The sequence below is a fragment of the Dicentrarchus labrax genome, unplaced genomic scaffold (assembly GCF_905237075.1).
Source record: "Dicentrarchus labrax unplaced genomic scaffold, dlabrax2021, whole genome shotgun sequence".
Taxonomy (NCBI): domain Eukaryota; kingdom Metazoa; phylum Chordata; class Actinopteri; family Moronidae; genus Dicentrarchus; species Dicentrarchus labrax.
This window is the reverse complement of record NW_026136704.1, coordinates 21,436,928-21,449,956: the sequence shown is the minus strand read 5'-3', so window position 1 is coordinate 21,449,956 and position 13,029 is coordinate 21,436,928. Positions and strand designations below refer to the sequence as shown.

Below are 13,029 nucleotides of genomic sequence, written 5' to 3'. Positions count from 1 at the left end.
ATTCCTCATTCATCCAACTAAACTTAGACATTGTTCGTTATGTTTTTATATTGTGTCTGTCTTACTACCTGGTCCTGAGAGAAACATTTTATTCTGCTGAACTTAAACTTCTTGATCTTCCTCCTCAGTTCATCTTATCCCAGATTTTATCCCCTTTTTCCTCTCTCTGTCTTTCATCCTTCTCTGCCCTCTGCCTCCCTCACATCTTTCTGACCTTTAACAGTTTAATCATCAAAGTGCTGCCATTTAAACACGCCTAAATACAAATTTACAAGCTGACACACTACAAAAGGTTAAATAATGACTTATAATGGGATAATAGCGTGTTTTTTCCACAAATCAATGATGATCAATTTCAGGACAGAATTCAAATGTCTGCAGCTGCCAATTCTCACAGAGATAACTTTTTTCTGCCGCAGGGACTCAGATGAGATGACTGACCTTTTAGACTAGTGGATGCTTACTTCCATTTGGGCTTGTTAGCGCGTAATTGACCGATGGGTATGGATATGAATACAGAAACGAGACACAGAGACACGCTGTTTAGGATGTTCATACACAAACCCTGGCATGCCCTGGGCATGCATGTAGACAGCTGCGTGTAGACAGCTGCGGGTGGTCGGCCAGTGTTCAGCGTTTCAGGAGTGGGTGAGAAAATGTCATAAAGCCACAATTGAACTTTAATGACAGATCACAGACAGGGAAAAGAGATGTGCTGTCACCACTTATGCCATGGCTTTTCCCACCCCCAGTCCCTTCTCCTTCTTGCCGTGTGGGATATATTCAGAGCGCCTCACTCTGTAACTCGCTGACCATGAAGGATTATGACAGCACCAATGCAACACTGACACAATTATCTTGTAGGGAAAATGTGACAGAGTGAGAGGGATGTCAAGGAATGGCAGGAAGTGTAGATAAAGAATCATGGCAGCAACAGATGAAAGCTTTAGAACAAGAAGTGAAAGAAAAGACCAGGAAAACATAAAAAAACAGAAGTGGAAATAGGTAGAAAATATAGATTTGGGGGTTTAAAGATCATTTTCATTATTGAATAATCTGCCTATTATTTTCTCAATTAAGTGATTAATTTAGGTCTTTAATATGTCAGAAAAACAATCTTTACGCTACTTGTCCAGCATATTTCCCCTTAGGAGTGGTTGAGACCAAAGAGTTAAAAGTAAAGTAAATATGAGGAATGTAACAATATATTGTGAGAAAGTAAATCAACATTGTGCTACGTCAGTCGCTGTTATCTAACGATGTGGCGGCCACAGCTGAAAACTTTTTTCAGTAGTTAACTGGGTTATATTTTCAGTTTCACTTTTACAAAGAAAAGGAAATATGCATCGTTTTGCGCAGTTTATACCATAAGTCAGATATAAAAAAAGGATCATTTATTGTAATAAAATAAGGGAAAATACATTTTGTAGGTCATGAGAAAATCACTTTGAGAACCCAGTATCATAAATTGTCATGAGTTGTTATTTTAAACATTGGCACTGAATGATGTTGTCCTGCTGATAGGGGAAAACTCTTATGTAGGACAATGAGGATTAATGGCAAATAATGTATTTCCTTGTTTACTTTGTTCATGTTCAGCCTCATGCTGGCAATATTAAGCATATTATTATTATGAAAGATTATCACCCAACAAAGACGGACAGAGCTTCTTAAGACCTAATGAGGTCGGTGACAGTTCACAGCCGTAATCTCCAACAAGTATCTGTGATAAAACACGTTATCTGTAATGCTAAAGAACCATTCTGCTGTCAATAATGAGATGATGTGAATAACATTACAAATTAAATTTTAGCAGCAGTAACAAAGATGACCCGAAGCTAATTCTCCCACAGCAGATGGGGAAGGTTTGATTACAGAATAGTCTATATTTATTTTTAGGATCTCCATTAGCTGACGCCTCAGGGGCTTTATGAGAAGCACGAGAACAAGCAACAAAATTTTTACCGAGCAGTCTTTGCCACAAAACCCATCATTTCAAGGAAATGTCATAGGTAGAAGACAGCTCAATAAAATCATGAATACGAGCTCTCATTTCATGGTTTGCTGGGATTGATAACAATGGTGTAGTGCATAACGATTCAATGGACCATCCATTCACTTTCAAAAATACCTATTAGCAGCCGACAGATATCGGATATCATTGCAGCCGTCACCTCATTTGCAAAGACAGACAAGTCCCTGGTGAAATGCCAGATCGGTCACACTCATTTCATGGCTCATTAATGCAATTATTCAGCCTCTATGGGCTGATGAATAATATGTTTGTGAGTGTATATGTCTTTCACATGGTTAGTATAGACAATATAAGACGATGACAGCGTATTTCGCTGGTACTTTATTTCCTCCAACGCTGATTTTAACCAGAGAGCTGCTGGTTTCGCTTACAGAGGACAAACAAAACCTCTGACCCTCTAGGATCAGTGTTCAGTTCAACAGCATGCAAAGTAGCACCGTCGTTTGTGTCACTGACAACGTGTCAACAGCCAAGATCAGGTCAAGGACAGAAGAGGTACGGACAGGGAATAAAAAGGGATAAAAGCGAGATGGATGAGAGCAGAAAAAAAAGAGAAGGGATAATGAAAAGAAACGCAAGTCAAAGACACACACGGCCTCTGAGCCGGTGCTCGACATCCATCCTATTAGTTAATGTGTCACTCTAACGCCAAACAGGCAGTGACAGTGAGTAGCCCGGCCATACACACTCACAAAGAGCTGCCTGAACCAATACTAACACTGACTAACAAGGCTGCACAGAGAAGACAGAAGGGAGAAAGGAAAGGAAAATGGAAGGGAGGGCAGGAAGCAATCTGATAAATCACTGATAGAGAGCAAAGAGCAATAATGGAGGAACTCCGCATTACCAAGAGGATGAAAGAAGAGAGAGGGTTATTATTAAAAAGAGATGGAGATGGGAAAAGAGGTAAATTTGGTCAATCAAATGACAAAATGGAAGAAAAAAAAGACAGAGCTGATAAAACGTCAGGAAAAAAGGAGGAGATAAACAATCACATTTGATTGATAACAGTCGCTGTGGTGTGAGAGATCTGTAATAACCTCATCAACATGATTCCCCCCCGTAGGTTTCAGAGCTTGAAGAAGGCTGACAAACGCATCTTATCTACGCCATCTGTCACTAAATCACTGCTCGGACAACTGGGAGTGGTGGGACGAGGGGAGAGGCTGTATGACCGTTTCAGTTATTGAAACTGGCAGTTTTTAGGCAGCAAGCTAATGAGCTACTGGAAGAGCGGAGTCGAAGGCAGGTGTTGAGCTCATAAAGTAGCTTTATGTGCATATGGGCAATGTTGGAGCAGAACCTGCACCCGCACACACACACATATGAGCAAAACTCAATTTCCTGCCAAAATGACACACGAGCACATGGGTGAGTAAACTTGCAGTGTGAGTCTACAAAAGCACACACAGAAGCAACCAAATGTATAAAGCTTAGTTCTCTTCTTTTTTGCTGCTCCCATTGGATTTGTATGAGAAAATTAACACTTACGTGACATCTTTTTAGTAGATATTTGAAGATAATTATTTTAGGCATTTACGCAATTGCCAAAACGTGGCACAAAACAAACATTTTCACACTGCAAGACTAAAACGTCCAAAGAAAACAATGACAACTTTTAACAAAAGGAGGGGTGCATCAGTCCAGTACACCAATCAGTAGTAGCACTGATATTGGCCAGATGTCACAACCATTCATTTTGTCAATGTCATTTTAAAATTCACGTTTCCACTATCAATTACATTCATTAAGTCACAGCAGGCTGTTGGCACTGGATATGGCCAGATGCTCTAAGAGGAGGTAAAAGGATCAGTATCAGGAGAAAAAAATTAGGATCTGTGCATTTTTAATCAAAATATAAAAGGTGTGTCAAGAAAGCCTTGGTATTGCATTCTTTTTACAGAAAACCTTCCAGATTGCAACCATTTGAATACCATTTGCCCTCCAAGCCGTTGAGGAGAAACTATGGTGGCTGCGAAACTCACAAAAAAAAAGCTTAAGGCCCTATCTAGTGCCAGTGTTGGGTTTGTCCGTTCTGGGCTAATGTTGAAACATGGTGGACTCAGTAGAAGAACTTGAAAACATGCCTATATTATATTCAAGTCTAACCCCAGTCAAGATTATCCACCTGTTTTTGCTTCAGACAGGAGTCTAGATGTAGTGTACTGAGAGTTGGAAAGATAATTTAATAGGTTTCCATTGAAGGCTTTGAACAACTCTTAGTTTGGCCCCTCATAAGAGACCAGTTTGCCAGATACCCTACCAGGAGGGTCATGGGGCGCCTCAATCCTCCACCATGATGAGGTCACGATTCCTGGAGGGACTCCACTATTACAACTATTACAGAGAGATAGAAGATACAAGCAGCTGCATGGCATGTTTTCTTGCCACAAATTTATTCAAAAACTAAACGTTTTTTTTAATTTAATGACAATATTTGCATAACAGCTGCCAGCTTGAAATCTGGAAGCAAAGACCAAGCAAGTGTATACAAAGCAGCACGAGGTTGGTTCGTCCAATCAGCTGTAGGTTCAAGATGATGCCTCAATGGATCGACACATACTATTTGAAATGTCCTGCAATGAGCAAAGTGCAGTGTAATTTTTCCAAGCTTGCTTCTGGTGTTGGGTGCCATAATCAAATCACAGAGTACACCAAACTCAATGTCATAAATTGAGCTAAAGCGTTGGTAGTGACCCATTGAGCTCTCACCACCAAATCTCAGCAGGAGCATTTGCACAAGATGTAACATTTCTCCAAATTTAACTTGAAATCAAGCAAATCTGACTAAATTTGCTGGTTCCAGCCTTTCAAATGTGAGCATTGGCAATATTTCTTGGTTTTATATCACTGTGGATGAAATATCTTTGATAGGACTGGAATTGTACTACTACTCAGACAAAACAAGATGTCTGAAGATGTGATCTTGGGTCCAGGTCCTGGGAACTTGCTACGGGCATTTTTCACTATTTTATGATGCACTTAATTTATTATTGAAAATATAAATGAGTTACAGCCCCAGTCTATTAACCCCCATCCAGAGCTTTTATACAATCACACATATATCGTACTCTGTTATAATATGCTGCCTAGACACAGCAAGACATGTACATGAGATTCAAGAAGCTGCATTATCTTGAGGCTGTAAATGGAAAAAAATAATCTAGTGCTGATGTAAATAACAGTCTGCGACACGCAATTTACTTCAATTTTATTTGGTCCGGATTGCCTGAAATTGGTCTGGCTGGAGCGGCTCCAGCAGCCATCACTCAGACATGAAAGATATGATCAAAAATAATAAAAGAAAATAGAATCAGCAGCTGATAGACAATTTCTGCTGACCCTGAACGGTTCAAGTGAGTATTGGTTGAGGTTCCTCTCTGAAGCTGGTGAGGAAGATTCAGGCTATTTCTCTGTCTCTCTCTCAATTGTACAACTGCATCCCTCCAGCACTGTGAGCAAACAGCATGGCAGGCTGGAGACACACCTCTCTCAAACACACACACACACACACACACACACACACACACACACACACACACACACACACAGTTGGCAGGGCTGGGTTGTCTCCCTGGAGGCCAATTCATAGCTAGATCTTCACTGAAAACTGAGGAGCTGTAAATTGTTTCCCCTCTTCTCCCTCAGCTTAACTGCCAATTAGACTATCCAGATCTGACAATGGCCACTTTACCACCATACACACACACACAAACACACACAGTAGCCTATATCAAGCTCAAAAGCAGCATTCCTGTAGAGGATGATACTCAAGGCTAAAACCTGATCCACCATGCTTCCTCTTAGTCTCATTTTATCAGCAAATTCAGCAACCAATGGCTTTTAGCAGCAGGTATAAATAGTAAAAAAAAAAAAAAAAGAAAGAAAGAAACACACGACAGGAAGTCACATTAATTGATTTTAAGGCTTTATTTTCATGATCAGGGGATGTAGGGTTGAAAGTGGAGATGTGGAAAACGACAAAACATTGTGCTCAGTGTGGGTGGTTAAAGGTATTTGGATAAGACCGCTTGTGAGGCGCAGAGGGCGGACATTTAACAGGTGAAATGTGCGAGCTGGGACCAATTTGCTATTTCAATCACACACCCATAGTTGGTCAGATCGATCAAACCACACACACACATTCATTCATTCACGGGGAACATATTTCCACCTAGGCTACACGGTTTGCAATCTAACTATCTCTGGATAACTATTAAGATCTAAAATATTACAGAAATTGAACACTGAATATGGAATGAATGAGCCAAAGTGTCTAACCTATAAACTCCCTCTGAGTCCCAGACACATCCTCTAATAGCCTAGAAATTACTTAAAGAATATAAGCAAGAAGATCAAAGTGCTTTTTTGACAATGAAAAAAAAAACTGATTTCTGATCAAGCACCTTGATCTCAGCTGGGTTTTATCCCCCTTCACACACACACACACACACACACACACACACACACACACACACACAGGAGAGCTCGGTAGCAATACGCGCCTGTTGCCTCTATTAAAACACCAAATTTCAGCCTTCATCAGACCCGAGAGTCACAACTGTTGCTCAATCAGCGCACCAGCTCTGTGCTCTCTGAATACGCTTTAATATCACCCCCAAATAAAAAGCGCGTTCAAACAGCATCTATTCACATAACAGGTGGATGCTGATCATTTAGGAGAATCGTACAGTAAACTTACATGTTTAAGTTCTTGCATGCGGTCCTTCATGGTTCCGGTAAATCACTCTTATTCCCTTCAGTTCCCGATGTCTTGTGGATGTGTGAGATGATGGAGCGGCGGGGCGGAGACCGACTGGATGATGCCGGGGAGAGGATGTGCGTCTGGCGGAGGCGAGAGGCGGTGATTTCCCTTCCTTTGAATACTGGACGCTGGGATGGTGGGACCACTTTACAGAGCCGGGTGACGCGCACTAAAGGTGAGGCGAGGCCTTCCGCCGTTAACCCATTACACACCCTCAACTTCCTCCTCAAACCGCACTAATCTATCTTTTTTATTTATTTAAATCTCTTCTCCAAGTTTCTGTCTGCTGCAGTTAAAGTCTGTCCAACAGTTCGGAGGCTTGACTGGAAAGAAATGACCACCTCAGAGTGTGTGTAGCTGAGTGGGGAGATTGTGTTGGGTTTGGTTATCGATTGAGCAGGTTCAAAGATAACGCCCAGGTGGTTTCCAGCGTGCCAAAGCGCACAGCGACCTCTGGGGGCCACAGGCCGTGCAGACTGGTATGGAAGAAGGATAAGACCTCTAAAACATACACGATCGTTTAAATGTGTCTTCTTACAAGTTCTCTTTTTCTTGTTTTTGATGACTTAACGTGCTCATTTGGGTGTTAACCTCCATTTTCCTGTGCAAATAAGGACTAAAGACTCATTTTAATGACTTTGGCTACATTCCTGTATGTTTTACAGCTGGACTGATGAGGACTACTGATAAATAGAAGATACATAAACCATCAAACATATAAGCAACTTTCTAAAAATGATTTTGTAATAGCTGGAGCAGCATCTGTTATTCTATTTAATTTTAGAGTTAATTTTGTTCATTTTTTTCCTCATGAAAGAGGTTGTTTTTCTTTATACTGACTCTGAAACTTAATGAACTTCCAGTTTGTTCAGGACCATCATACAAATCTGTATATGCATTGTGTAATGTGTTATTTGTATATCCCATCTCCTTTACACGGTGGTAACACTGGATTGTGAAACAGAGCAGTGCTTGTTCCATTTCTTCTCTATTATGAAAAAATAACTGTGAATATAATACAAATCAATATTTTTGCAGATTTTTTAATGGAGAAAATTCTGCAGAAAACACAACAAACAGTTGATCGGAGATGGAAGATGAGATGTGGCATTTGTTCATTCATAAAAAATGCTTTAATTCTAAGGCATTGTTGGTCTCCACTGTGTTCTGCGTCACCCGTAAGCAGTGCAGATGGCCGTCTTCCAGCCAACGTCAACATGGAGAGCGCAGTCTTACCCCCATTTGGGAGAAACAATTTGCCAGAAACACTACCAAATATAAAAACTATTGGCCGTCATAGCGCTTTACTTTTGCATCTCATCCACTTGAATTAAAGAGTTGAAATTAACCGAGTCCAAACACTCAGCAGCAGCTCCAGAGGTGATTGTGGGTGTAGGGTTATGGGTGGTACAGACGAGAGCTAATGAAGGCACAGCTGCATGAGTCAGATCTAAAAATGAGGTCTTCTCTGACGTCCGGTGTATTTTGTGTCGGCTCGAACCTCCCTGCAGGCCAACACACACACACAGCAGAGAGAGAGAGAGAGAGAGAGAGAGAGAAGAGGCGTTAGAAAGTGTTAGAAAATACTGCTAATCAAGAGGAGATTCAGTTAAAGCTAAACTTAAGCATGTTACATTATTTAACATTTCAGCAAAAGATCAAAAAGAGTACATACCGTCCTTGTCTTCTCCTCCTCTCCTTCTTCTCAAAGATCCAATCTCGTCCTTTCTTCACTGATTTCCCCTTCATGTTCTTGAACCGGCATCTTCACAAACACACAAAGTGGGGCTGATTAGCTCGTTCAAAAATATGCCTTGTTCTTTGTGACAATCTGCATTCAAAACTCTGCCTCTGATGCAAAATGTTTCACACGTCCCCCAGCCTCTTTGTGTACCCAGGAGGAGAAAGTTGAACATCACTATGTAAAAGGGAGGAAAAGCTGCCCGACAAAGTTTTGAGTCGGACAGGACGACGACCCTTTTTAAAATTTCTCTCGGTCTCTGGCGTCACCAAAGCAGGTATGACTGAACCTGCACTTGTCAAGCCCAAGACCTGCTTACTATCTGAATGACAAGTAATACCATTGTTTTAAATGGCAAATCAATAACGAAATAGGGATTAACCTCATCAGAGTAAAGTAGGGCTGCAGCTAACATTTATTTTCATTACCGCTTAATTGTTTGTGTTTAAAAACAAATGTTAATAGGTAAAAATGGTGATCACAATATCCCAGAGCTCAATGTATCACAAAGCCAAGTATTCAGATGATTTGTCTAACAGCTAACAGTCCAAAACCAAAACACTGTTCTGTATACTGTCAGAAAAGATAAAGAAAAGCAACAAATCAATAAAGATAAGATCAATAAGAAGCTGAAACCAGGAAATGTAAAAAAACTGTGAAAATCTACATTTGGGATATCTACAAAATGCTTTACATGCACGTGTTAATTTCAGCAGTAAGAAAATTAACAGTAAACACGTCAAGAAAAACACAATTTCATCTGACAGTTACGACACGACAAAATACACCAACAAACAAATAAATCCAGATAAACTCTGGTGACTGAAACAAACTTCCAACCACGTAAACCAATTCATTAAGATTATCACAGTAATCTGATTACTTAGAGTAAGCAGTGTCCGCCTGCTGTGAATATCCTTACCTTTGTCCTGAAAACTGGACCTGGTTTGAAACAGCTCTGTCTGATGTTTCTGATCCCAGCCCCTGAAACAAACAGAAAGAGATCACAGTGATCATAATGGAGCTGAAATGAAATACACACAGCTACAATATCCACCAACACTAACTCCTTTTCTTCTTACTTTGGGAAGGGCTCCTGTTGCTCCCGCAAACAGACACAGGAAGAACCTGGAAACAAACACGATGTGTGTTAAATGTGCATTTTAATGTGTAATAATTCATCACACGGCTAATGTGACAAACAGTCAATATGAATGCCATCTTGTTCTAATTAGCCTCGTGTTGCAAGTACACTGCTACTAATTTCACAGGTCATTAGGAAGGAATCAATTGAAGATGGCTGCATCTGTAAGTGTCAAAATAAAAGCCCAGCTTCTGATAGGTACTGACTTTTTAGCCTTGGTGCTGTTGGGGTAATCCACTACCATGCCTCCACCGAACCCTGCCCTCATGGCCTGCGTCGTGATCAGCTCAAGCTATAGAGACGAAAGAAGAAGAGTGAAGGTAAGATAAAGGAATCTGAGAACTCACTCACATTTTATGACAATCTGCTGCAATTGTCCCTCATTTTGTAATAAATGATTACATATTGTGGTGGCTATAGTTTTTTTATGAACTGTGTTTTGAATAAGCTGAAGCTTTTTGGGGAGCGCTGTCAAAAGACCACTGCAGTAGTTAACCGGCTACAAATAAATGTGTGTATGCATTTTATGTGGCTGTTTAGACCAAGATCAGAGTCAGCTGTAACGCCAAGGAGGAAACGACCATTTTGGTTGGTTATCACATAATGCACCACATTGATACATCTTTATCATAAATAGAAATAACCACCACAATATGTAACAATTTATAATATGAATAAGGATAATCATTATTATTTTATTCCCAGATGGGAGTGTTATTATATAAAAGTGAAAATGTGTTTAATTTGGTTTGCGTTATTACATAATGTGTTGTTATAATCCACCATCCATAACATTATATTACCTGTTCTGAGTTCTCTGGATATAGCTGAAACACTGCACGTGAGCCTCTTGACTGAAAGACAAAGAACAAGGAGAAGTTAGTGAAGGTCTTCACTGTAAGATATGGCCTCTGGATGTTTGTATTTGTGTCCCAGAAGTCGACGAAAGTGCTAAAAACTCACCAGAGAGGAGTAAAGAGTACTAAAGAAGGTGTAGAGTCTCTTTGGAGGACTGTGTGACCTTTTGTCGGCATTACAGAGCCACTGCAGGGCAGAGATACTGACAGGGAATGAAACAAAAAAGGAGAGGAAAAACTGAGTCAGAAATTATTCAACATTAATTAGCTTCTTTAAACACAAGCATGCTTTGTTCTTCACCTGATGCAACCGTCAAAGGTCCCGGGTCGGAAAGGCATCCCCTGGCCCATGTCCCCCACTAACAAGTCTCCCTCCACCTCTCTGTCCAGTGCAACATCTGTCAAATGGAAGACGCACAACGTCTCACTTTTTGTAAAATGTGTATGAAAAGATGATGCAAATGTTTTTTATACTTGGTATTTGGGGTTCTTTTTTATGTATTTACTTGATATAGAGCCGTGCATGCTCCACTAGGTGAGCTACAGTGTGCTAAACAAACAACAACGTGACAAAGGCAGAAAAGCTGAAAATGTTTGCTCGCACTGAAGCCGACGCTGGTCTGCCCCTCACTGCGTGTTCTTAAAGAAATTAATATGCAAAGCCCAGCGAGTGCCTGGATTTTTATGATGCACAACAAATGTGATTATAATGTTTTCTTCTTCTAACGTTCAGATTATGTGAGCAGCTGGGAAATAATTTGGGAAAAACATTCTTGATCTTAAGAAAAACAAACATTTTCAAACAGTACTAACATGATGGATTTTAAATATAACTAAATTACATTATTAAGATAACCAGAAAACTAAGATAATATTCAGTATAATTTCACAATATTAATATTATATTGTCAACCAGCTGTCACACTAACCCAGCATTGCAGTGCTGATGTCGACTCCAACCCAGTAGTGTCCCTCCTCTGACAGGTAGTCCCCACTGAGACCAGAGCCGCACCTGAGAGACAGACAGTCAACCTGAGTCCTTCACATCCCAAACACACAACATTACTGTATTATTCTGGATCTTAAAATGTGTCATGTTAAGACACAAATAATATAAATATATAAATCACGTGCCACAAACACTGCCAGACTATTACACAACATTTAGTTGATCTCATTTCATGTTTCCGTCATGTTGCTGCAGTGGTTCAACAATCTTAAAACCACTGTACTTAAAGGAAGTTTTGTTTTAATCTACACATTCAGAATGATAGAGGACAGGAAGATTACTGCATGTACACATAGTCAGCGTCACTCACTCACCCCACGTCTAACAGGAAGCACGGCTGTCCCTCTGGCAGGTTTAAAAGCTCTACGGCTCTCTCTGACATCTGAGTCTGGATCTCAATCATTCGAGAACTGTGAAGCAACAAAACACACAGAGCTTCTGTTACAGTTTGATATGTGACAATCTTTCCTCAGTGAGTATGCAGAGTCAGAGGGGATTGACCAACGTTTTACAGATAGTCCAGTAGAAAACACACTTTTTAATCAAAATATATAAAAATACCAATGACTTACAGGTAACGTTATACACTACAACCACAGATAATCTGAGCATTATGTTGGACATTGGAGCTGATGTGATATATTTGAAGTAGTGATTTAATGACTACCTCTGTGTGCTTTGCTTCCATGTTACAAACATTAAGACATTTTTACACATTAAGACACACTCTTGTATGTATTTGTGACAGTGTTTCATTCACAAAAGACACCTGAGCTGCTCATTAATACATAGTGTTATATATCTAGAATATGTGTTGACAGATAAGGTTGATTTCTCCTCCAAACACTGCGACCACAGTAACAAGTCAGACTCACTTCTGAGAGTATTTCTTGGCCTCTTCTTCGTTGTAGAACTGTTGGGGATGAGATCACATCCGGTTAATCCTCCAATAAAAACAGCCTCAGTTTGTGTCTCTCATCATCAAATCGATACTTTTAATACAGGACGGACACAAACAAACAAACCAGAGCTAATCCCACTATTTAAAGAAGAGAACAAACAGCGTATCATCTGGTCAACACTGGTGGTAAACGTCATCTAAAGGCAGTAAAGGAGACCTTTAAAGATCTAGCATTAGCCTAGCAGCTAAAAACCAGAATAAACCGCGACACTGACCACATCTGGAGGAGCTTTGTGTTCCGGCCGCCGGCAGCTGGAGGCCATGGTTGTCCCTCTGTGTGTGTGTGTGTGTGTGTGGAGATCGATCTATTATTATTATCAGATCACAAACTGAAGCTAAATGTTGTGGTGGCCACACGTGAAGACCCAATAACGTCACACGCAAGCGACGACGTGAGAAGTTCTTCTTCGTCGGGTTTAATCAAAGCAGCCCCGGTGACGCGTACATCGCCACCTACTGTGCACCAAGTTAGATTTTATGTTTATTAATATAAATCATTAAAATGTTTTATATTAAT

The 13,029-nt window shown here is 40.3% G+C and overlaps 2 protein-coding genes across 5 annotated transcripts in view; both read right to left on the bottom strand.

Annotated features, from left to right (window-relative positions):
• stx1a (syntaxin 1A (brain)) overlaps positions 1 to 7,284 on the bottom strand; it is a 58,601-nt gene extending 51,317 nt beyond the window's left edge. The window contains exon 1 of one of the 4 annotated variants that reach the window (XM_051399445.1): positions 6,738 to 7,284. In XM_051399445.1, the coding sequence (XP_051255405.1) occupies positions 6,738 to 6,767 (30 nt within the window). In that variant the 5' untranslated portion in view covers positions 6,768 to 7,284. The remainder of the gene's footprint in view (positions 1 to 6,737) is intronic. The other 3 variants (XM_051399446.1, XM_051399447.1, XM_051399444.1) reach the window with 3 other exon arrangements.
• A 543-nt stretch (positions 7,285 to 7,827) lies between these two features.
• On the bottom strand, positions 7,828 to 12,914 carry bud23 (BUD23 rRNA methyltransferase and ribosome maturation factor). The gene is made up of 12 exons (XM_051399448.1): positions 12,728 to 12,914; positions 12,427 to 12,464; positions 11,866 to 11,961; positions 11,472 to 11,554; positions 10,844 to 10,940; positions 10,649 to 10,745; positions 10,489 to 10,539; positions 9,892 to 9,977; positions 9,624 to 9,669; positions 9,464 to 9,525; positions 8,476 to 8,565; positions 7,828 to 8,305 (listed from the first exon to the last, which is right to left on the bottom strand). Exons 1-12 carry the CDS (start codon positions 12,773 to 12,775, stop codon positions 8,251 to 8,253), a joined length of 849 nt encoding a protein of 282 aa, XP_051255408.1. The 5' UTR covers positions 12,776 to 12,914; the 3' UTR covers positions 7,828 to 8,250.
• Positions 12,915 to 13,029: the final 115 nt, after the last annotated feature.